Here is a 25,860-nt window from a genome sequence, read left to right on the forward strand (position 1 = left end):
TAAAGCGTGGCAATAGGTTCACGTCTAGACACATAAATAAAAAAGGTGTGGCAATAAGTTGATATATAGGCACGTTTTTAAAAACGTCACAGTAGGTTTGTTGCTAGGCATACTTTTAAAGCATAGCAATTGGTCACCACCAACAGTAACATTTTTTTTCACCCAAAAAGCACCGCCAGAAAGTAAGCATGACAATTGATTCCAAAAAGCGTGGCCATATAGAATTAGCCACGGTTGATCAAGTGACCTTTTAAAAAACATGGCAGTACATCAAAAAGCATGGCTACACTTTTTTCAGCTTTTCGAAAACACTTTTGGAGCATGTCAAAAATCATATTTACTTGTAGTGAGAGATCAAACAAGCTGAAGAAGATCAAGATTATTGGAAAGATAATATAGAGGGTTAAGTACGGTTTTAGTCTCTAAGTTATAGGTCGAAAATTTTTTCTATCTCCAACTTTTTTTTTTGCATACAAAATCGCCTTTAAGATTAAGCTTAGTTTTAAAATCGTCACTCAGACCAAAATACCCTTCTCCAATAAACCTTCTTCACCAAAATACTTAATTTCGCTTCTTCTTTTTTTTTTTTCATCACATCATTAGCAACAACAACAATAGAATCAGAAGCAGAAACAATGTAATAAACAAAAGAAACAAAAACAGAAGAATCAACAATGTAATTAACAAATAAACAAATATCAAAGAACCAGAAACAAAAGGATCAATAATGTAATAGAAGTAGAAACTAGTACTAAAAAATCAACAATCTGTATTTCAAATATCAAAGAATCAACAAAATTACAAAAGAAAAAACGAATTGAAACCCTACGGAATAACGGTGAGCGAGCGAAGAGGAGCAGAAACGGCGATGCGGTGCACGACATCTTCTCTCGCTGATCTGCTGGCATCGACATCGAACACTAGTGCAGAAGCAAAAACACCGTCCTCTTTCGTCGGCATCGTCGCCACCTTCCTCTTCCCTCTTCTTCTTCCTCTCCCCCTTTTTCTTCTTCTTCACCATGGTTCTCTTTCTCTCTTTCTCTCAACTTCAAATATTCTCTTTCTCTTTTTATTTTATTTTATAAATTTTTTATCAGTAATTTGGTTCAAATTTTTAAAATTTAAATAAAAAAAATAATGTTAAAATTAAATTAAATTTTAGAGATAATTTTATATATAAAAAAGATTAAAGATAAAAAAAAATTTCGACGTGAAGCTTGAAGAATCAAAGTGATGCATAACTCTAATATAGAAGTGATAATGAAGATGCATGTTGATTGTTGAATTGATGGCCAAAGCAAGCAGCGAATGGAAAATAAAGATCTTGTGACGGGAATACCAGGAAGATTGCATGGGGACCATTATTTAAAGTTTGAAGTTTTCTTCCGATGGAGAGAGGCACAGCTGCACAAGCACAAGGACTAAACAGTCAAATTGCTGGTTTGTCCTCTTGCGTTGGTGGTATGTGTCGGCCATGTGGATGAGGCTATGCATGACATATATATATATATATATGAAAAGCTTTTAACTATACCGATAGACTTGTATTTCAAGAAATTTTAAATATTAATTTTAATTATATATTATATATATATATATTTTATAATTAAAATTAATAATTAAAAATTATTAAAATATTAGTGAATTGATACACTTAAAAGATTATATATATATTCTTAATATATATTATTAAAATTAATTTAAAATAATATATATTATTATTTATTAAAATAAAAAATATTTTAAATATTTTATATAATTAAAAAAATAAAAAATTTAATTTATATTTTAATTTTAATAAAATATCATTATAATTATAAAAAAATATTTTATATTTTATATATATGTTGTGTATTTTCTGTATTCATGTCACAGAAAAAACAAATTTTGAAATGTATATTTGTTTTGTTTATAATTTATGTTTATACCCTGACCCAATGATAAGGCCCAGGTCCAAACGAAAGGCCCAATCCAAAGGATTGAGCCTCGCCCTACACCGACCTTCGCCCTACGAAGTCGGTCCCTACCACGACTTGCTCTAAAGAAGTCGGGACGAAGATTAGCTGGCAGATAAACACCCATTCAAATGAGTAACTGCCCCTAAAATCTCTCTACCCACTTCCTGGAGCCATATCTCGATAAATGGACGGTTATCCACCATAAATAATGGAACTACACCAACGGTGGTTATGGGTTTACCACTATAAATACACTGACACTTCTCATGTATCTCAGAAGTCCCAATACTCTCTAGACCTGCTTACCCCCCTTGCTGACTTAGGCATCGGAGTGTCTTTGCAGGTACCACCCCCCATTCACTCGTATTCACAAGTCGAACGGAGGCCCTGAAGACGCGAATTCGCCCGAAGGCTTCCCTCCATAGACGATAGGGCCAACCCAACGAGTCCAGCCCAATAATCTCCGGTTATCCATCGTAACATTGGCGCCGTTGCCGGGGACCCGAGAGATCAACCAGTAATGGCGGACAAATCACCGGAAGACGGTCATACGGCGTCCGATTCCGAACAGGAAAACCTGGACACCGGAAACAACGACGCGATCCCAACTCCTCACCAGGAGGCCAGCGATCAACATCGAGAAGGCACCTCTGGGTTTAGAAATCCAAAGGTAAACTCCTCGGATGGACGAGAGTCAGGAAAGGAAGGGCCACCCCCACACAACCGAGCTAATGGGGTTGGTCCATGGCCACCAAGGTCGTTTGGAACAGTTGGAACAGGGGTTAGAACGACAACGAGAGGCGGAGCGAAATCTCAGGGAAGAGATAGAGCGACGAAAAGAGTTAGAGAAAAAACTCTTAAGAATAGAATCTTCTCTGAAAAGTCGGAACTCCCGTGGCGACCGAGAAGAGTCGCCCCTGGGAGGAGAAGATCCGTTTAGTGAGGACATCATGAGGGCAAAAGTTCCAAGAAACTTCAAAAGCCCTGATATGAACCTCTATGACGGAACCACTGATCCGAAGCATCACCTAAGCAATTTCAAAAGTCAGATGTATCTGGCTGATGCTTCTGATGCAACTCGCTGCAAAGCTTTTTCGACTACTTTGTCAAAAGCGGCGATGAAGTGGTTCGACAGCCTCCCGCCGAGGTCAGTCACCAGTTTTGAAGACCTCTCAAGAAAATTCTTGATGAGGTTCTCCATCCAAAAGGATAAAGTAAAACATGCGCCGAGCCTCCTGGGAATAAAGCAGGAGGTCGGAGAACCTTTGCGGGACTATATGGAAAGGTTCAATAAAGCATGTTTAGAGATTCAGGACCTGCCCACCGAAGCTGTCATCATGGGGTTAGTGAATGGACTTAGAGAAGGTCCATTCTCACAGTCCATATCAAAAAGGCACCCCACTTCCCTGAGCGATGTACAAGAAAGAGCAGAAAAGTACATCAACATGGAGGAAAATGCCAGACTACGAGAGCCGAGTTGGCGACCTGGGCATTCCCACTCTGCAAAAGAGAAGGAAAGAGAGCCCAAGAAGAAAGAAGAACTTGGTCTCGACAGGCCAAGGAAATATCACTCTTATACTCCTCTAAAGGTTTCCATGGTGGATGTATACAGAGAGATCTGCAACACCGAAAGGCTGCCACCTCCCAGGCCCATTAAAAATAAAAAAGGGGGGAGTCGCAGCGACTACTGTGAGTACCATAAAATATATGGTCACTCAACAAATGACTGTTACGACCTTAAAAATGTGATAGAAAAGCTGGCCAGAGAAGGCCGACTTGACAAATATCTCATAGAAAGGTCGGACAATCATGGGAAGAGAAAGCGAGACGATGCGGATAGAAGAGACCCACCACCGCAGACTCCGGAGAGACATATACATATTATCTCAGGCGGGTTCGCGGGAGGGGGACTCACCAAGTCCTCTCACAAAAGACACCTCAAGCGAGTCTACCAGGTCGGAAGCGAGTCACTCGACCTTCCTACCATCTCATTCACAAAGGAGGATGGCCAAGGAGTAATCCCTGGACACGATGATCCAGTGGTAATAACTATGATCCTAGCTAATGCCCATCTCCACAGAACCCTAGTAGATCAAGGAAGCTCGGCGGATATCCTTTTCAAGCCCGCGTTTGACAAACTGGGGCTGGATAAAAAAGAGTTAAGAGCCTACCCCGACACCTTGTACGGGCTAGGCGACACGCCAATAAAACCACTGGGATTTCTACCCCTCCACACTACCTTTGAAAAGGGGGAAAAGTCCAAAACTCTGAGCATAGACTTTATAGTCATCGACGTGGGGTCAGCATACAATGCCCTAATCGGCAGAACTACCCTGAATCGACTCGGAGCGGTGGTGTCTACCCCCCATCTCTGCATGAAATTTCCGACACCTGCGGGAATAGCAACAGTGCGGGGAGACTAGAAGTTGGCAAGAAAGTGCTACAATGAAAGCCTGAACCTGAGGGGAAAAGGCAAAGAGGTTCACACCATAGAGTTCGGTGGTGCAAGGGCCAAAGAAGAGCTACGACCACAGCCAGGAGAAAAAACTGAAGAAATACAGGTCGGCGAAGAGGAAGGGAAGAATACCAACATAGGAGCCAACCTAGGGAAAACCCTGAAGCAAGGGTTGACTAAGCTCCTAAGAGAAAATTCTGACCTCTTCGCCTAGAAAGCTTCCGATATGCCCGGGATAGACCCTGAGCTCATGTCCCACAAGCTCTCGGTACATCCAGGATCCCGACCTGTACAACAGAGAAGGCGCAAGCTCGGCCCGGAACGAGCCCTAGTGGTGGAAGAGCAAGTACAGGCACTCCTAGAAGCCGGCTTCATTAGAGAAGTTAAATATCCAACATGGCTAGCAAATGTAGTGCTAGTCAAGAAGCAAAATGGCAAATGGAGGATGTGTGTTGACTACACAGACTTAAATAAGGCATGTCCCAAAGACCCTTATCCACTCCCGAGTATTGATACCCTATTAGATTCTAGCTCGGGATATCAATACTTGTCGTTTATGGATGCCTACTCGGGATATAACCAAATCCCAATGTATGAGCCAGACCAGGAGAAGACATCATTCATCACGCCCAGAGCAAATTTTTGCTACGTGGTCATGCCATTTGGATTAAAAAATGCAGGGGCCACATACCAAAGGCTGATGAACAAGGTGTTTGTTTCCCACCTTGGGAGCTTAATGGAAGTCTATGTAGACGATATGCTAGTAAAAACCAAGGAAGAAACCGACCTTTTGGTAGACCTCTCGCAAGTATTCGACACCATAAGGTTACACGGGATGAGGTTAAATCCCGCAAAGTGTACCTTCGCGGTGGAGGCCAGAAAATTTCTAGGATTTATGCTAACACAGAGAGGGATTGAAGCAAATCCCGATAAGTGTAAAGCTATCCTGGAAATGAAGAGCCCGACTTGCTTAAGAGAGGTTCAGCAACTGAATGGCCAACTTGCAGCCCTCTCCAGATTTTTGGCAGGATCGGCACTAAAATCCCTTCCACTGTTTTCTTTATTAAGAAAGGGATGCCAGTTCGAATGGACTCCAGAATGCGAAGGAGCGTTCCAGGAGTTCAAAAGGTTCTTGAGCCAACCACCAATACTAACCCGACCTCTAGTCGGGGAGGACCTCGTCCTTTATTTGTTCGTAGCAGACAAAGCTGTCGCATCAGCCCTGATAAGGGAGGACGAGGTCGGACAGCATCCAGTTTACTTCATCAGCAAAGTTCTACAGGGCCCCGAGCTAAGGTACCACAAACTAGAAAAGTTTGCCTACTCCTTAGTAATAGCCTCACGAAGGCTACGGCCTTACTTTCAAGCACATACAATAAAAGTCCGGACGAACCAACCCATGAAGCAAATCCTCCAAAAGACGGATGTTGCAGGGAGAATGGTTCAATGGGCAATAGAGCTCTCCGAGTTCGACTTGAAGTATGATACTCAGACAGCAATCAAAGCCCAATGCCTCACCGACTTCATAGCAGAATACGCGGGAGATCAAGAGGAAAGCCAACTACATGGGAACTTTATGTAGATGGATCTTCAAACAAGACAGGAAGCGGTGCAGGCATAATACTGGCCGACGAAAGGGGAACTCAAATAGAGGTATCCCTCAAATTTGAATTCCCAACTTCAAATAATCAGGCAGAATATGAAGCCCTGATTGCAGGATTGAAGCTGGCCGAAGAAGTCGGTGCAACAAAAGTGATGATATACAGTGACTCTCAGGTGGTGACCTCCTAGATAAATGGAGAGTATCAGGCCAAAGACCCAAACATGAAGAGATACTTGGAAAAAACTCTGGAGTATCTAGGGCGCTTTGCGGAGACCGAGGTTAGGCATATAACTTGGGATCTCAATAGTAGAGCAGATGCCCTCTCCAAGTTAGCAAGTACAAAACCAGGAGGGAATAATAGAAGCCTGATCCAGGAAACTCTCCAAGAACCCTCTGTGGTAAAAGCAGAGGACAAACGAGATGTCCTTGAGGTAACCGGGTTAAACCTCGGATGGATGAACCCCTTGGTCGAATACCTAAAATTTGACATCCTCCCCAAAGAGGAAAAAGAGGCCAAGAAAATTCGGAGGGAAGCACAATACTACACTTTGGTAAAAAATACCCTCTATAAAAGAGGAATATCAACACCATTGCTAAAGTGCGTATCGACCTCAAGGACAACTGAAGTACTAGAGGAGGTTCATAATGGGATCTGCGGAAACCACCTCGGAGCCAGGTCACTGGCAAGAAAAGTAATCCGAGCTGGATTCTACTGGCCGACCTTGCAGAAAGATGCCACAGAATTTGTGAAAAGATGCCAACCATGCCAGATGCATGCAAATTTCCACGTGGCTCCCCCCGATGAGCTAATCAGTATAACTTCTCCGTGGCCCTTTGCAAAATGGGGGATGGACCTGTTAGGACCTTTTCCCCAGGCCCCAGGACAAGTCAAATACTTAATTGTGGGAATAGACTACTTCACAAAGTGGATAGAAGCAGAATCATTGGCCACCATCACCGCCCAGAGAAGTCGGAGGTTCCTCTACAAAATTATCATCACAAGGTATGGGATACCTCACTCCATTACCACAGATAATAGAACCCAGTTCACCGACTCTACCTTTAGAAGGCTAGTAGCTAGTATGAAAATAAAATACCAGTTCACCTCGGTGGAGCATCCACAAGCAAATGGACAAGCGGAGGCAGCTAACAAAATCATACTGGCGGGGCTAAAGAAAAGATTACAAGATGCAAAAGGAGCTTGGGCTGACGAGCTCCCGCAAGTTCTATGGGCCTACCGGACGACGCCACAATCCGCCACAGGAGAAACACCCTTTCGACTTGTCTATGGCGTAGAAGCCATGATACCAGTAGAAATCAATGAACAAAGCCCAAGGGTGATCCTCCATAATGAGGTCGGAAATGTACAGGGGCACAAAGAGGAGCTCGAATTGCTCCCCGAAGTCCGAGAGCAAGCCCAGGTAAGAGAAGCAGCATTGAAACAAAGGATGACTACCAGGTACAACAAAAAAGTCATTCGAAGGAGTTTCACCCCAAACGATTTGATCTTGATCAGAAATGACATTGGAGTCAACAAATTGGGGGAAGGAAAACTCGCTGCCAATTGGAAAGGACCCTACAAAGTTAGCGAGGTCTTAGGAAAAGGTTATTATAAGGTGACCGACTTAAACGGCACCGAGCTACCAAGGTCGTGGCATGCTTGTAACATGAAAATGTACTATAGCTAAAAGCGAACTCTACTCCCTGATGTACTCTTTTCCCAACTTCATGATTTTTCCCAAAAATTAAAGGGTTTTTTCTGAAGAAGGGTTTTTAACGAGGCATCATAGTAGAGGCTAAGGGGGGAATAGATCATTAAACCCTTAGTAGCCGTAAAGTACCTTCCCAAATAAATAAAGATCTTTTTTACAATATCTCTTATAAATTCCTTCTCGTTTACTTTTCTATGAAACGCGCCGACTTAAGCTCGACAAAACGTGAAAATCCCATGAACCGACCTAGATGGTCGTCAGGATAAAACGACGAGGTACAAGTCGGTGTAAAGATGTTATAAAAGTTGATCGTGAGAAACTCGGAAACATTCTGACTCATAAGTCGAAATGAAAAACCGAGTAAAAAAGAAAACGCATCGCAAAAATAACATAAGTCATAAAAACTCAATAAAACAAAGTTGAGTATAAGGAATAACAAAAAAGGGATCGAAAAAGCCTAGAAAAAGCTTAAAAGCTATCCTAAAGTCCTTAAAGCGAAAAGGCTCAGAAAGACAGAAAAGCCAAAGAAAAGGTTTTCAGAAAAGATCAAGGGGACTTCGAAAAATCAAAATCAGAAAAGCATGCACACAAAAAGGTAGCTGAAACCTTTATACCAAAAAGGGTATTTTTGTTAAATAAAACCCTTATCCAAAAAATGGCAATTATAAATATTTTTGTTTACGGCCATAAAAGGCCAAGACAAATATCAACATACCACCACCACAAATATAAAGAGTTTAAAAAAAGGGGACCCACAGGCCGGGCCCCATATAGCCAACAAATTTTTAAAGAGTATCACCACCAGGACCGAAGGGAGTAGTCGGATCACCGCCAGAGTCGGGAAGAGAAGTCGGAGCGCCATCAGGACCAGGGAGAGAAGTATCCATAGGAGTCGGAGAAGAGGTGCCGTGATGTCTTGAGGAACTCGGAACATCCTTTGGACGAGGAGGGGACTCAATGATTCTCTGCCCCCGAGTCTTCAAATCTGACTCGGTGACGACCTCGGGAGCTGGGGGATAAACTATGGCACCATCAATAACGACCTTGTCAGGATCCAAAGGAGAGAGATCCAGGTCGGGAGCAAGGACTCCGACCTGCTCCTTAAAAATCCTCCAGGCCTCCTCGGCCCCCTCAGCAATCGAGTCCTCCAACTCGGCGTAGGCAGTCCGAGAGTTCAACAAATCCCTCCTTACAGCCACAAGGTCCTCAAATAAAACTCTGATAACTCTCCTGCGCCTTCTTTCTCAAGCCCTCCTCCATGTTACATTGAGCTTGTAACTTGCTCTCCTTCTCTCGGAGGCCATCCCTCTCCTCCTTCAGTTTGGCGACCTCCTTCTTCAACTCCTTCTCATGTTCCTGATATATGAGAAGCCTTCCCTCCAACTCTTCAACCCTAGAAGTTGAACCCAGAGAGCTAAGAGGAGTCTTCTCAAAAATATCGAGGAACTTGGCACACATCCCCGCCGCCCTGATGCTATCCTCAGCCAGAATAGTGAGGTGGTTCCGAATAGAAACATCATCCATACCTATACGGGTATGGGGGTAGATGAATTTTCGGATAAATGCAGGAGCATTCATCTTAGCCCCACCTTCAAAAGAAGAGCCAGACTCTAAAGCCTTGCGCTTCTTCTTCTTTGGCTCAGGGGAAGGTCGGGGAGGAGGGGACGGATGAGAAGAAGCCGAGGAGGAGATAACAATGGGTTGAGAAGGAGTCTCCAAATTTCGGGAAGAAGGGGGAGGAAGAGGAAGAAGAGAGCTAGTTACCATGGCACCACCGGTTCTGGCGTGAGACCTCGCCTTGGCCTCCTGGACTCTCTGGTAAGACTCATTGGAATTCTTCCTCGCCATCTCTGTAAAAGAAAACAATTAGTAAAACAAGTCGGTAAACTTCAAGTCGGTAGAAACAAGTCGGAAACAAAGTAGATAAAAGCTACCTAGTTGTGTCTGGACAAAAGACGACGACCCCTGGAGAAATTTTTTGGTATCCAGATATGGGCCCTCCCCCATACTTCTCGGAGGAACCCTACAATGGCTGCCTCCACCTCATCCAGATCCTCCAAACCATATTTCTCACAGGGGGAGGCCTCTAACCAGTACAAGGGAAAGCAATGAGAAGAATTCTCATCCAAGAAAAATGGGTGGTGACCCTCTACGGCTTGAACTTTGAAAAAATAATTTTTGAAGTCATGGAAAGATTCATCAAAAAGGGTAAAGACCCTCAGACCTTGTATAGCTCGGAAGGACACCCATTGTTGCTTATTATTCTGCCCACTGAAGGGCTTGGTCATGTGGAAAAGAAAGAAGAAAATCCTCAAAGAAGTCGAAAATTCCAAGGCATGGCTGATAAACTGATAAATTTTCAGAAAACCCCAAGAATTGGGATGAAGTTGGGTAGGTGCAACACGGCAGTGACGTAAAACAACAACCTCAAAATCAAAGAAAGGGAGAAAAATGCCCAGGCGGTTAATCATACTCTCATACATATAAAAGAAATGAGGGGCTGCCTCTGAAGCCCTCCCAAAGCAAACCCGGTCTTCCGGACCCGGGCAAGCAGTTCATACTTTGGCTCATCCTCATCAGAGGTGCAGAGCCGGTGACGAGTGCGAAGGTCAGTAATAAAATTAGTGTCAACCAGAGGTTCCTCTCCTAAGACTATGACATCGACCCACTGAGCAAGAATTTCTACAGAAGACATTTCTTTTCCTAAAAAGGTGAGTGAAACCTACAAAGAAAAAAGAAAAGAAAATCAAAAACATGGTCTCTAAGGGGAATACGGAATCAGAGCCTACGAATCAACTTCTCTCTATCTAAAGAATAAAAGCATGCAAACAGAAAGCACGTCATAAAGAAAAGAAGAAAAGACTAACCTTTATCTGGGAGTAAGGTAGAGGAAGATAAAAGCCTTCAAACAAGGGGTGCTCCACGAACGGATGAGAAGAAGAAAATTTGAAAAATCGTAGAAACGAAGCAACGAAAGAGAAGGAAAGTATTTATAAACACGTTAGGGGCATAATGGTAAAAACGGACGCAGTCATTAATGGGTGCACCGTTACCAAGACAATCCCTACGCAAACCTCTAACGGACGCGACGTTTGATTAGACGTAACTGTGAAAATCAAAAGTCACGAAAAGTCACGTCGGTTTCAAACCATCACGTCGGTCCTCCAACAAGTCGGCTATGACCCCGAGTAGAATACTCGAACCCAAGTCCTAAAAGAAATTGGGCTCAAGTAGGGGCACTGTTCATACTCTGGCCCAATGATAAGGCTCAGGTCCAAACGAAAGGCTCAATCCAAAGGATTGAGCCTCGCCCTACATCGACCTTCGCCCTACGAAGTCGGTCCCTACCACGACTTGCTCTAAAGAAGTCGGGACGAAGATTAGCTGGCAGATAAACACACATTCAAATGAGTAACTGCCCCTAAAATCTCTCTACCCACTTCCTGGAGCCATATCTCAACCTCCCTGAGATAAAGGGACGGTTATCCACCATAAATAACGGAACTACACCAACGGTAGTTATGGGTTCACCACTATAAATACACTGACACTTCTCAGGTATCTCAGAAGTCCCAATACTCTCTAGACCTGCTTACCCACCTTGCTGACTTAGGCATCAGAGTGTCTTTGCAGGTACCACCCCCCATTCACTCGTATTCACAAGTCGGACGGAGGCTCTGAAGACGCGAATCCGCCCGAAGACTTTCCTCTATAGACGATAGGGTCAACCCAGCGAGTCTAGCCCAATAATCTTCGATTACCCATCGTAACAATTTATAACTGCATTCTATATATATTTGTCTGCAGAATAATATTTAGAATTAAATGTACTAAGTGTATTTAAAATATTTTTTTTATTAATACACAGTTAAACACAAAAAATATGCGTATAGAATAAATATCAATAAATATTATATTTAAATATTAGACACGACAATTAAATAAAGTGCTCATATTTAGATTTATATGATATGCTATATATCGGAAACAAAGGTGGCTCATGCCCATAGTTCACAAGTCTAATACTCTAATCATATAGTATATAGTACGTAAGTAGTTATAGAATTTGTTTTTTTTTTTTTTCCCAAAAAGTCCCGTGATGTTAGTTACGGATGATGAGATTGTTGAATAGAGTAGGTTTGTCTTTAATTTGGTAGGCTTCAATTTCTTCAACCAATTCAGTCTTAATCGTATCTTCAATATGATCTGCCTTCACTCTTTTAATATTCCACTATTTTTTCTTTTCTTTCATAAGATTTCTATTCACATAATCAACGAATCTGGTTCTGCCTGCCTATTTATCTTATTCCCTTTGTTCACTTCACTCCCATCCATTTTCTTTGCCTTAGCTTCTATCAATATTTGCAATTATTGTGTTTCAGTTTTTAGGGAAAATTTAAACACTAACCGAATAAATAAGGTTTTATTAACATACCTCTTATAACAAGTTTCTTATTAATACTACATGTACACAATATAGTTATTAATGAGTCACTCCTATAATATATATATATATATATATACAAAAAACAATATTAAAAATATTGAAATCAACATATATAAATATAAATAAATATAACAAATTTAGTGACTAATTTTTAATATATATATATATATATATATATATATATATATATATATATATATATAAAGTATTTTTTGTTTTAAAATACTATAAATAAATAGCATATTGGTTCAACAATACTATATGCATGAAAAAATAAGTCATCATATATTTATATTACGTATAACTTGAATTAGCATATAGATTAAAGGATAGTTTCGAAATTTAGAATGTAAATGTCTCGTATTTTAAATAATAACTTATTCTTGTCTTGATGACATTGTGGTAGGGATTAGCACAACGAATATTTAGAATAGTAATGATATTTCTACATGTAACTTGATTAAGTTGTGACACAAATTTTTTAAAAAAGTATTGTTTTATATATTTTTAATAAGTATGTATTCTTGTGCAATTATGCATGTTCTATTTCCATATACATGATTTGTTCTTTATTTTTTAGTGTCAAATATATAGTTGTATTTTAATATAAAAAATTACTTTACACCCAAAATAATGATCATAAGTCCACATCTTCAAAATAATCCCTTCTAATACTTAATAAATTTATCATATATATTATCTTATTTAAACTAATTATAGTAACACAATTAATAATCTTAATTATAAAAAATATATATAATATATATAATTAAGATCAACGGTTAAAAATTATTGAAACACCACTATCGGTATACTTAAAAACTTTCCAATACTATGAAGGACAAGGATTATTTATGGAATTTAAGAAATAGACCGAATTTTTAAAAACACTACTCTATTTGTGGCTTTATTGATTAGGTCACATGAGCTGAAAAAGTTGTGTCTTAATAATTATGGCAATGAGGAAATCAATGTGTCCTTCCAAGTCCCAATAGGGTCATATTCTTCTTCTGTATATAATTGCCAGATATATTAAGATTTATTTTCATTCTAAACTTCACAAATATCATATATCAAAAGCAAAGATAGGCATAATTATATTTTAGGAATGAAATCAGTGGTAGTATATATATAACATACAATATCTATCTAGGAAGAAATAAAGGATCTAGGAAGGTAGGTCACTTTTGTCAAACGTTCTTCTAATAATAAAGTGTGTTTTAACTTGGTATCAAGATTAGGAAAAATATTCTTGCCAAAGAAGAGTTTGCACTTGAAAATTGTTCAACACAGTCAAAATATCTTCAGAGCTTTGTCTTAGTGCGTTTTCTAAAAAATAATAAATTAAATTGTTTTTGGCTTTGGATAATGGAATGAATGAATCACCAAAAGACTAGATTATTATCTAACTAATTAAATTAAAGTTGGTGCAAAAAGCAAAGTCTATGCTGCGATGATAGTGTGTATATATATGTAAAAGGACGTTTATTATACCCCAAAGTCATTAGTGATTTATTTAATTTGCATACCAAACCATGTTGACTATTTAATTACACATACAATAAGCTTTATCATATGCAATTTTTTTTTTACATAACCTGAAAGAGAGAAGCAAAACAAGATTAAAGACTGATCAATGACATCTTAAAGGTGTGTTTCTAAAGTTGAGATGTTGGAAGAAATTAATAAAGCCACTACCATTATTCCCAACACCATGCATATATAAGCCAACAAATTAAACTTACAAAGCTTAATCAAATAAAACCATGCATAAGGTGGCAATTTTACACTATCTAATAGAATTAACTAGTTATTACAATATTAGAATTTTATATATAGAGGAAAAATTTAAAGCATAGCTGTCCTTTCAGACTTTCGAAAGTATTCATGTACCATGAGATAATATATATCCCAAGAAAGAGACATGCATTCTTTATATATATTTTTTTCTATTATATCTCTGAATTCTACTAAATACTTAAACAGACTTCTCTATTTCCCAATATAAAAATTATCAAACATACATTTTTTTTATTTGATATTATAAAATATATAGTACTTTTTTAAATATTTTTATGTATTAAAATATATTTTATTAACTTTTATATGTTATTTTAATTTAGTAAATAAATATTAATTTTATTATAAAATAAATTAATAATATTTATTTAAATATTTAAAATAAATAATAGGATAATATAAAAAATTATTTAGATTAATGTCTTTTTTAATAATTTTTTATTTAAAAATAATTTTGAGTAGTATAATTTAAATAATATTTATTTTACTATAATTCATTTTAATATAAAATTACTAGACATAAATCATGTTAATACAAATTTATTTTTAATCAAAATTAACTTTATAAAATCAATTTTATACAATTCTCGTTTACAAACTGTAATTCAAACACACACTAATTAATTGTAAATCAAAATTTTTATTTAAAAATTTGTCGCTGACTAATAAATAACTGCATGCACAATTTAAATTTCTGATCTTTATTTAAGTGTACTAATGAATTAATCAGAGATTGAACCCAATCCAACTTGATTGAATTCTTGACATTTGACAATGCAAGTGGGAGTCATTCTTATTAGATATGGCCCAACCAGCATACTCTTTACCGTACAATAATAATCAATTAATACCATATATCAGAGGAATTAGGAAACCTATTGCCAGGGACAGGGACCATTTTTCACCTCTTTCCTCAACTTTAATTTATATCAACAGATATGCATATCTTCAGATATAAAAATATATATATGCATATCTTCATTGGCACATCAATATATACCTAATACCTATAAGATTAATAGTAACTAATAACTACTAATTATACCTTTATTTTAGTATGTTATATTTAACCTATATAAAAATAAATTGTTGTTAAATTCTATCCATTTTATTTAATAAACTGTCCTTAGAGAAGTCAAAGTTACATTTTACAAAAGACAAAAATAGCATGTATCTAATGTTATCAAATTTTTTATTAAAAAAAAGTCACATTTTATAAAGAAAAATATATTTTGTATAATATTATTTAACCTGAAATTTGTTAAATATAATTTTTAAAAAAATTCAAAGATTTTTAAAACACTAATATTTCACTAATTTTAACTATTAATTTTAATTAATATATTTTTATAATTAAAATTAATGACTAAAACTATTAAATATCAGTGTTCTAAAAATATTTAAAATTCTTCCTATAATTTATCCTTAAGTAAAATTTATTGTGAATATGTGGGTTAAATCCTTGTATAGAAAGAAAGCTTTTTTTTAGATATAAAAAGACCGCACCTTCGGATTATTGCAGTGGCTAGTCAATACGGTATCAATGACTTGAAGAAAATACAAAATAGGCAATGGTCCCTCCAAACTAGGAATTCACAATTTTTTTTAAAGCAACTTTAGATTGATTCAATCACCCCCATCCGATTAAATAAGTATTAGAGATTTGAATTTTATCTTATATATATAATAATTTATTGGTCAAAATCTATAACAATTTTTTTTTATTTAATCGAATGAAGGGATACTATAAAAAAATGATTTTATTATAAGAAATTTGATTAATTTAATTTAAAAATATATTTATTTATTTGATTAAATTAAAACATTCAAAATTATTGAAAAAAAGGGATGAACATATCTATCATTTGACTAAAGTATTGAGTACTGACTACTTTTGAATATGGAGACAAGTTTAGTGGTTGACAAAAAATAAATAATAAATAAATAAAAGAAGAAGAAAACTGTGTAGTGTTTGAAGCTTGACCAAAAATCCCCCAAACATCACCGTGTCCAACACTGCCTCAGGTCTTTGCTTTCAGATCACAAACACTAAACAGGGTTCAATTCATGTCACTTTTCATTGTTGTTGTATCCACATAGAGTAAAAGTTACTTTAGACATTAATAGATATGTTATAAACAAATATGGACAATTACAGTTTAATGTTATGGAATTTGTATGTATCTCAATATAAGTATATTTATTCAATCTTAGGATATGCTTTGGTTTCAGTGTCATAACCGAAACCAGATTCATGTAAACTTTTAATTTATTTTAAAGCAATAATAAAAAATATGAGAAAATTAGAAACCATAACATGCATGATTTTGGTAACTTTGAAAAGAAACGAAAAAATAAAACTATTGTTTCGCAGAATATAATTTGGTGGAAACTCAGGTGCAGTCGACTTCACGTGAAATTGATACTTAAGAGCCGTTAGATAAAAATTTAGTCAAATCAGTCAAATCATTTAATGGTTCTCAGATATTAACTTCACGTGAACTCGACTGCACTTGAGTTTCCACCGTATAATTTTGAGATTAGTCACATAATATATGAACAAAAACTCACTGAACTTCAAAAGATTCGCAGTTGGAGGGAACATTAAATCATACTCGTAATTATTGAGTCCTAAATCAAAGCACTTATCTTTACTTGTCTCATAAGATAATTATTAACGAACGAACGAATGAATTTTCTAGTTGACTTTTTTTTTTCGTGCGCTTGAATTTGAAAATTCATTAATAAAATCAAAGAATCAACTTATCCATTTATCCTATGTGTATGTGATTGTTTTAAATGAAGAACTAGTTTTTAGTTTCTACTCAAAATCAGGTAAAGTTTTAAATGATGAGTGCCGGCAAAGATCTTTTAAATGATATGCACCTTTTTATTAAATTGAAGGACAGAATTGATTAAAGCATAAGCAAGTTGATCGATCCCATACTCATACTGCATTATGTAATAAAGCATTAAATAATCTTTGATTAAACGAGTGTGATGATTTATTTGCCTAAAAGGAAGGCCTAAAGTAAAGTGGATTTAGCGAGGTCAAATCAAAGGCGTTGTATCCTTTCTTTCTTTCTTGTTTGTTTTTTTTTTTTTTTTTTTTTTATCAAGCTTTCTTTCTTGTTTTAAAGCCCTAATTATGGAAATCAAAAGGACCACAAACTCTCACACTCATACTTCTTTTTCTATGACTCACTTTTACCAAAGCCCAACCCAAGACATGAGCCCATACTAGGTTTTTTTTGTTGGACTCAGAAGCTGTAGACCCATCCCATCTATGAAAACACCATAGGCCCATATAACCTTTTTTTCCTCTATGGAGTGTGGTTGGAGTAGCTAAGTCATTTTCGTTATAACAATAATGAAGTTATTGACATTATATTGTTTAGTGTTTACTCATTAAGTCTTGTATAAAGATTGAATTTTATGAGATCAATGAGTAATCTTGTTGATATTTTATATTTACATTTTAAATTTAAATAGAAACTCAATGCTAGCTTTTATTTCAATTTCATTTTAGATTTTACAAAATACTAAATTAATATTTGTGGGATCATTTGACATAAATCATAATTTGTAACTAAATATAAAATTTATTACTCCAATGCTAATTCAATTTAAATTTTATATTATTTTTTATTATTTCATCAAAATAATTATATAAGTAGTAAAGTTTTATTAGTTTTTATTAAAATAAAATCGTCTTTTTAAAGTGAGACTAATTTTATTTTAACTAATAATTTTAATACAAATTTTAATTTTAAATTAATTTATTATTTATAAATATAAAAAATAATATTTGAAAAACACACTATTAGAATTGGTCTAATAATTTGAATTTAAGTGTCATTACTCATTACTGTTAATATGATGTTTAGCCTCCCAACTGTCCCTGGATGGTGTGTTTTGTGATGTAATGACAATCGAAAATGAATACTATCCATTTTTTTAATAATTGAGGGAATAAAGTGTGATCTCTTACCATTAATTTTATAAGTGAAACAAAAAATAAATATAAAAGAAAACAATGAAAAGTTAAAAACTTAAAAATCACACTTTACACTTTTAATTTTTTTTTTTTTTTTAACAATTGAAAAAATCTATTCTCATGACGATCAAATGGTCTTCTATCAACAAGAAGAAATATCGATACCCATTGAAATTAACCACACTTACGTGTTTATGGTAATTAATAGTCATAATTGTGATTTTAAAATGATGGTCCACTTTTTCGGAAAGAAAGAGGGGGGAATGATGGCCCACTCACATTTATATGAAAACTTATTGAACAGCTGAAACAGGGAACTAACATCATCTTATGTATATGTCAGTTGTTCTTTATTCGTAATAAGTCCAGATCTTGTCATTTTTCTAACCACGATTTAAGCTCATTGGTTAAAAGTTTGATGAAGAGAAAATATTTTGAAGCGTTTACTCTATTCAATGCTTCATTTTATTTTAGATTTCTCCTTTGCCGTATTATGAAATAATTGGACAAAAAATGGGGAAAATTTTCCAATTTGCAAATAATATTAATATGTGCAGGTAGGCATATGAATATTCTCATGATCAGCATGCCTAATTTGGACTGTTTCAGCTGTGTATTTGAGCAGCCCTTTTCCCAACGGCATTGAGATAAGATGGCATTACTCAATATCAAAAAAAAGGGAAAAAAACGACAGAAGCGTAAGATTCAAAAAGAAAGTGAGTTCACATCACAAGTTATAATTACGGGTCGTGGCAGACGCACGAAGAAGGATTAGGACTGATGAGAATCTGAATGTGATGAAACAAAATTGACATCAAGTCCAAAGCCAAAAATTCCCCTTTGACCCTACTCAACTCATTCATTAATTAATCTAATCTAAATTAATAATATACAAAATTAGAAAGCAGATGAGGGTAATTAAGGGGTAGGGGTGGATGTGAGGTACCTACAAAGCACCTTACACTTGACGGCACTGCCGTACACGTAGAAACCAGGGGCGACCATTATCCTCACCAGTGTGGGCACCAGGCTGTGCGACTTGTCAGCGGCCATGTCTTCCATGTATAACGACTCGAACCTCGCAGCCCTGTCCACTCTGAGTATGGACAAGCTTGGGTGCACCGAGTTGGCAAGAAGGTGAACCATCCACACGCTCTTTGATGCGCCAAAGAAGGCCTGCAACAACCCCTCCGGCCATGCTCTGTTCCAGCCCAGCATCCCCACTATCTCGCTCATCTTCCTGTCGCAGAACCTGCTGAATTCCGAGCTGAAGTGCCTTGTGCCTTTGCTCAGAACCTCCTCCCATGTCAGCCCCTGTACCATCTTGAACGACTCCATGTTCGACTCGCACCTCTCCACTGGGTTCAGCACCTGGTTGCACGCGTTCTTCATGAACCCCACCGTTTCGAAGTCCTCGTAGAATGCCCTGTTCAGCAGTGCCTCCAGGTACACCACCAGGCTTCTCGGGTTCTTTGAGAACGAGATTCTTATGTCGTACGGTTGCAGCAGCGTCGACACCTTGTCGTACACCTTGCCTCCTCCCCCCATGTGCCGAAGCTGCATAGTCAGGGAGCGGCTCAGAAGCCTCACTGAAGACCTTGCTTCCGAGACTGACACCAAGAAGTGTTGGATCACTGTCTCTTGCTGTGGATTCTGAGTAACCACCACCTTGTTGCTACTGCTGCTGCACTCTTCCAGGCCCGATTTCAAGGTGTGGCAATACAGCTCCAGTTTGTTGAGCTTCTTCTCCAACTCGGCCATGGATTTCATGAGCCTGGAGGCTTCCACGAGAGCCTCATCTCTCTTCCTGGTGGCTTGGACCAGCTTGTGAGAGAGCTCGGCCACTGCGAGCTTCCATTGGTCTTCTCTGGAAGCGGCGGAGGAAGACGACATGGGGCTCTTGCGTGTGAGCTTGGAGACAATGGACTTGAAGATGCCATTGGGAGAGGCCAAGAGAGAAGAGTGTTGGTGCTTGTGGTTGTGGTTGTGGTTGTGATCCAATATGGGGAGCACGAAGATTTTGTCTCTGGAGTGAGGCCTGCACTTGTTGCAGGAGACGGAGGCATCTTCGGCGTTGAGTGAGGAGTCGGATTCTGACCTCTTCTTCTTGTGGTTGGATTTGCTGCCATTCTTGTTGACAATGGGCGTGGGAGGGTGCTTCTGAGGAGTTGGTGTTGCTCTGCTTCTGTCTTCACTGTACTCATCCACTTCAAGCTCTTCTTGAATCTGCCATAAACCAGATACACACTCATCAAATCAAACAAGAGTAATAATGTATTAGCTAACAATAAGTACATGAGATGATGCTCACGGGAGTGAAGTGCGGAGAATGGCGAGAAGGAAGAGGGGGGGATTTGGAACAAGAAGCAGCCATTGTATGTATGTATGTAGTGAGAGAAAGATTGAATTGAAGTGAGTGAGTTTTATGTATGAGTGTGGTCCTGAAATGATTAAATTAAAAGAGGGTATAATAAGTAAGTAATAAGTGTGGAGTGTGGGAATTAGGAGAGGGCCAACTACCCGCATTTATTTGGAGCGCGGTGGATCACGGAACCACCAACCACGTCTCTTTCGTTACTCAGAGCCACACCCATGTGAACTTATTTAATGACTCCCTCTGCACTCTGCACATCTACATACATGGACCCTCTCCCCTCTCCTCTCCTCTCCTCTCCTCTCTACTCCCTCTATTTATTGCAACTCTCATCTGCCATTTCATCTCTTTTAATTTAACTTGGACTTACTCACTCAATTTTATATATCATTACTACAGCTTGTTCTTTTGTTTCTTGTGCAAATGCCTCATAATAACAGTTTAATGGGGATACCAACAGGACTACAGGAGACACATATCCTACTTGTCTTTCTCTCTAATCTCTAAGCAATCCTTGTCTCTAGTTAGCTACTCGCTGCATATCATTATTTGCCTGCACTTTAACTCAATGACCTTTTTACAATCAATAATAAAAAAAACTTTACTAGCTACTATCAACTAGGGAATAAATATAATACATCATTCTCGGATTTAATATTCGGGGATGAACTCTTAAATCGACAGGCACGTACTTCATACTTTGCACATTGTAATGTAGATTACATTTGACATATCATCCATCATTAAATCAGATTAGATTCCTGCAGTTTCTCATTCATAAATGTATAGTAATAGAAATTGCTTTTGCATGCTCAGGGACCAGTCTTGAACATCACACCACTTTTGTAGATTTTCTACTCATGAAGCAAGAAATCATCAAACAAAATTCAAGTGGGGCCAGTGTAAATTAAAACAATAAACACAGCCCAAAAAAGAACAAAATTGAAAGAAACATGTACAAAATGGTCTACTCCAAAAGTTCGATTCATTTGTAAATCAAGAAAAGTCCTTCTAAAGTAAAACCTAATCTAAAATTAAAAAACCAACCAAGGAGTACGACGTTATCTCGTTGAACCAATCTATGATTAGTTGGGTGTCGTTACATACTTTCCATATTGTGTAACTCTTATTTTTGTGCTTTCTCTAGTCAAGGACTCAATTGTCCGTAAAAAGTAAAAAAGGAGCATCTAAAATCGTGGTGTTGATGTAATCACCCGCCTCATATTTTGGTATTCAATTATTGTCGCGGAGTTAAGAATGAGGGTGAAAATGATGGAAGGAACTAGGGGACTAAATAATAAAATTCAAACTTAAATTGAAGTTTAGGACGTAAGAGAATTTAGCCTCATAGCCAGCCGTATTATTTGATTTCGATGTGATGGGCGTAGCAAACTCCAAAATAGAGGCAGCTTCAAATTGCTAGTTGAAGACTCAAAAACTTGAAGGTGTAGCAAAATGTTTTAAGTGGTCAAATGAAATAGCATAACGTTGACTATTCTGTATAGTACAACTGCACGTGAAAGCTATAATAATATATGCCATGTGATGACATTTAATCCTTTGGGATTTTGAGAGTCTATATTAGACATAGATATAGAGAGAATATAGATAGATCCACTTTTAGAAAGCAATAACATACCATCTAGTGTTGAATTCCTACAAAGCCTATCTACCAAGTACCACCACATTCATTTTACCTTAGTCAGCTAAGTTAACTAAAATAAATTAATTTAAATACAGGATTTTCTGTTCCGGCTTCTTGTTTTGTTGGTCCTTTCACATTTTCACATTCTAAATGTTGATTGCCTGTTGTTAAAGTTTCCCATTTCCAGGGTGTATTTTTCTGCAATATACTTTCATACATCAAGTATATTTAAAACTTCAATCCTTATTTTTCTAAATGAAAAGCTTTGAACCTCAACTTCTATCACCTGTTCATGTTCAAACCATTAAAAGTTTAAACCGTGCATGTAGACGTGTATGCTTCAAAAAGTTTGGTAAGGTGTACCTAACTATTGCTGCATATCACTCTCATTAAATATCACCGACTCAGACCATCAATGCGTATGAGCGGCCCTTTTGGAATTATGCAATACAATGGCACCTTTTACGGGTAGCCTGCATTGCGCATTTTCTCCCCCTCCTGGCTGTTGCTTTTATATAAAAATCAAAAGCTAACAAGATTAACAAACTGTAATGAAGAATATACTCAAGAACAAAGAAACAATGCTATTGTTCCCCCAAAACTGAAAACGTTACATCAAATGGTACTCAAGCATCTGCTTCCTAAAGGATGACTACAAATCGTTGAGAAAGAGAGAGAGAAAAATAGGAAAAGAAATAACTAATAATCATAAATTCTTAAACATATCCTACGAATAATACTATCATCAGAAAACCATTCAAGGTCCTTCTCCTTTGATTCAATACATCGGTCAGGTCCACTGCCTATTTGCCTTAATTTGACAAAGAATCGCACCAAAAACAAGGTTACTTACTAGACCACTAAAATAAAGGAATGTTGATCCCACCTTGTCCAAAGCTCGGAAAAACCTGTTCTGAGTGAGCGCCAATTGATCCGTGTTGAAATTTGACAAGTGTACATGGATAGGTAAGACATATCTAGAACGCCATGCGACCAGCCAACCTGCTTTCAAGTATCCTCTTATCTATTGCTGCATCAATTGAGCTCATCTGAAAGATAAACATGAGAATCATGATCAGCAAATTAACAATCTGACCACAAATGACGACATCAAACCAAATATTTTATAGCACAGTCCTATGCAAGAGATCCAAACTCTGCGAAAGAAGCTGACCTGGGCCAAGTCTGAATTCACTTGTTCCATAAAATAAATTGTAATGATGCTACGAATGAGCAAAAATCTGTTGGGTAAGATGTTCCACCCAAAACCCCAAACTTTTGGATCGAACAAAGGGAGAAAAAATAACATTCGCAAATACCAAACCCAATAAAAATCATATATACATACTCTTTTACGGTCTACAAAATGCTGGCATGCAGAATCATGAAGTTGGTTGTTTGCAGCAAGCTTCACAAATTATGTTGGAATTATAATTAACTACCGAAATAAATCAGTAGGGTACCTACTTGAATCTTTTGAAGCCCAGAAAATTTGGAGGCATGGCTTGGAGCCAGAGACCAGAGTGGCCATTCAAAAATAAAACAGCATGCATTACCCATTCAGGTTGGAAGAAAAAGGGAGGGCTAAACGGATCATATTTACTTAGTCATTCAAATTCTTTTTAGAAGAATGATGATTAGACATTTATACAGAGTGTTACTCTGTAAAGAAGAAATAATGTGTAAACAACTGAATCTGAATAAAGGAAGCATAAAGCCTACTCATCTGGTTAGATGTGAAAGCAACTCCATCTATTACAGAGGTAGTATGACTTACCTGGCTAGTTTCATCATGAACCTGATATTTTGGCAGAGACATTCTTCTTTCCTCCTACAGTAACCAAGCATTATAACATTACAAACAGAGAGATACAATCTAATGAAAAACAATGGAAAAAAAAAACAGAGAAATTTCCCAAGGCCACAACTGACCATGGACATTGCCTCATCATCCCAAACTAAGTAGACTTCATTAGCAGCAGGCTGAGGCGCAGGAGCTTTGTTTGCAATTACCGGGGGAGGTCCGATTGAAGGGCCACCGGTATTTGGACCAGATGCATAGGAATGTGAGTTACCCGCTGTCCCACCTGATCATAGAAATATCAGGTGTTCAGGACTATATTTTCAATTCATGAAACACAGACTGTTTGTTTAACCATATCACAAATGACTCAAGGATTGACAAGGCGAGATCACCTGGAATCCCTATTGCCTGATAAGCATTTACAACAGAGTTGGCACCCAAATGGGAATCAACAGGGGCACTTGAGGATATGACTGGATTTATGGATGGAGCACTTGAAGATAGAGGAGCAGGAGAAAATGTTGAACTTTGAGTTGTAATAACAGGAAACAAAGGTTGCGAAACAGGGACAGAAGGTGTAGATGAAGGCATCCCAGGAGGAGTAACCTGAGTTTGGAGTGGAGAAGGAGCAGTTGATGGCAGTGGCGGTCTCACGTTCTGCACGGGGAATAATGGCTGTTGTGCGTAAGGAGCAGGTGGTGGAATCGAAACAGATGGAGGTTGGGGATACCATGGCTGAGCCGGTCGAGGTGGAACAGCCCAAGCATTTGGGGGGACAGGCACGGCTGGATTATACCTGCAGCAAGGATAGCAGATTTCTAGCCACTTATATTATATGTTTAAATAGTGAAATAAAGTAAGAATTCACCACATGTCAAATAAAATAGGAGTATGAACGCTAACAGTATAATGAAAATCGATGAAAAAATGTAACAAACATACATTGGCGGTACCGCTGGTCGAGGAGGATATCCTGTACCCAAAGGAGGTGGCACCATTCCACCTACAAGCTGTGTTGATGGTATGTCCACCTTTGCTGCCTTTGATGGAACATCATCGTCTGCAATACGTAAAGGAACATGAGAAAGAAGATTAAGCCATTTTGAAATCAGAAACAAACATTCTGACCACTACAGTTAGGCATTAGACAAGATATTACCTTCTTCTCCATAATGAGCAGCCAAGACATCTGGTGGAATCCCTTGCATTCCATATATTTCAATATCTGTACTCTCTCTACCAGGTTTCGCATTCGGCACCCTAATTGACCATGCTCACGGATTAAAAGGGGAATCTCAACAAGTGCACATAGAAACTTGTAAATCTTTAAACCAAATTTCTATCATCGCTTAAAACGGAGCAACAACAAACTAAATAAACTTTCGTAGTTTCGAATAATTGGAATCAGCAAGACAGCAATCAAGGAAACCGAATATATAATAACACGCTAATATCCAGAACCGGAACCTAGATCAAACAATGGCAGAGAAGAATAAAAAGTGGAAATTACTTGGTGACGGATTCCTTGTGGACCTGGAGGACGTGGATGGCCATACCGCCGGCGGTGGAGAGCTTCTTGTGGCATACATGGCACTTGAAGTGCTTGGCCTTCTGATGCTGCACCAAGATCTTCTCATCGTCGAATTCGCGATCGCAGTAATAGCACCACACCTTGGACGCAACCCTCTTCTTCTTCTTACCCATCTTGATTCACGGAAAAGTTTAGGGCTTGGGGGGCGTATTCGGCAATCTGCACCCTCCGCGATGAATGGGGGAACAAGGAGGAAGAGGAACTAGGGCACCGATTGTTGGTACTATTTCTCGCAAGTTGAAAGAAAAACTCAAAAACCCACTCACTTTCTTGTTATTTGGTCAATGGGTCCTATGACGGGGTTCTAATTGCAATTCCCAAGAGACCTGTGGCCCAGTTGAATTTCTATTTTCTACTTCCTTGTTGAGCCGCTAATTCACGATTTTTTTTTTTTTTTTAGTCAAGACTAATTCACCATTGCTGAGCTGCTTGTCACGGAGAATTTTAGAAGGTTAGATTTAACAGTGTTTGAAT

At 37.8% G+C, this 25,860-nt stretch overlaps 2 protein-coding genes and 1 long non-coding RNA gene across 4 annotated transcripts; all 3 read right to left on the bottom strand.

Annotated features, from left to right (window-relative positions):
• Positions 1-18,780: 18,780 nt before the first annotated feature.
• Positions 18,781-20,469, bottom strand: LOC107631783 (cyclin-dependent kinase-like protein). Its single transcript, XM_016335332.3, has 2 exons — positions 20,284-20,469; positions 18,781-20,198 (listed from the first exon to the last, which is right to left on the bottom strand). Exons 1-2 carry the CDS (start codon positions 20,344-20,346, stop codon positions 18,891-18,893), a joined length of 1,371 nt encoding a protein of 456 aa, XP_016190818.1. The 5' UTR covers positions 20,347-20,469; the 3' UTR covers positions 18,781-18,890.
• Positions 20,470-21,872: 1,403 nt separating this feature from the next.
• On the bottom strand, positions 21,873-22,493 carry LOC148572633 (uncharacterized). The gene is made up of 2 exons (XR_015907095.1): positions 22,355-22,493; positions 21,873-22,277 (listed from the first exon to the last, which is right to left on the bottom strand). It is a non-coding gene; the product is annotated as an uncharacterized LOC148572633 (long non-coding RNA).
• A 36-nt stretch (positions 22,494-22,529) lies between these two features.
• SUF4 (zinc finger (C2H2 type) family protein) lies at positions 22,530-25,692 on the bottom strand. 2 transcript variants are annotated; one of them, XM_016335331.3, is made up of 7 exons: positions 25,306-25,692; positions 24,955-25,055; positions 24,738-24,855; positions 24,188-24,591; positions 23,924-24,078; positions 23,769-23,822; positions 22,530-23,040 (listed from the first exon to the last, which is right to left on the bottom strand). In XM_016335331.3, exons 1-7 carry the CDS (start codon positions 25,497-25,499, stop codon positions 22,969-22,971), a joined length of 1,098 nt encoding a protein of 365 aa, XP_016190817.1. In that variant the 5' UTR covers positions 25,500-25,692; the 3' UTR covers positions 22,530-22,968. The 2 variants fall into 2 exon arrangements, with proteins under 2 accessions (XP_016190817.1, XP_016190816.1); XM_016335330.3 differs by lacking the exon at positions 22,530-23,040 and having other exon boundaries at positions 23,508-23,822; positions 25,306-25,654.
• Positions 25,693-25,860: the final 168 nt, after the last annotated feature.

Source organism: Arachis ipaensis, chromosome B3 (assembly GCF_059453495.1).
Source record: "Arachis ipaensis isolate K30076 ecotype BB chromosome B3, ASM5945349v1, whole genome shotgun sequence".
Lineage (NCBI taxonomy): Eukaryota > Viridiplantae > Streptophyta > Magnoliopsida > Fabales > Fabaceae > Arachis > Arachis ipaensis.

Coding starts and splice junctions, on each gene's coding strand:
- LOC107631783 (XM_016335332.3), bottom strand. CDS start 20,346: ATGGCTGCTTCTTGTTCCAAATCCCCCCCTCTTCCTTCTCGCCATTCT. Junction 20,199..20,283: donor ATTCTCCGCACTTCACTCCC/GTGAGCATCATC, acceptor GGTTTATGGCAG/ATTCAAGAAGAGCTTGAAGT.
- SUF4 (XM_016335330.3), bottom strand. CDS start 25,499: ATGGGTAAGAAGAAGAAGAGGGTTGCGTCCAAGGTGTGGTGCTATTAC. Junction 24,856..24,954: donor TGCTCATTATGGAGAAGAAG/GTAATATCTTGT, acceptor TACGTATTGCAG/ACGATGATGTTCCATCAAAG. Junction 23,823..23,923: donor ATGATGAGGCAATGTCCATG/GTCAGTTGTGGC, acceptor TGGTTACTGTAG/GAGGAAAGAAGAATGTCTCT.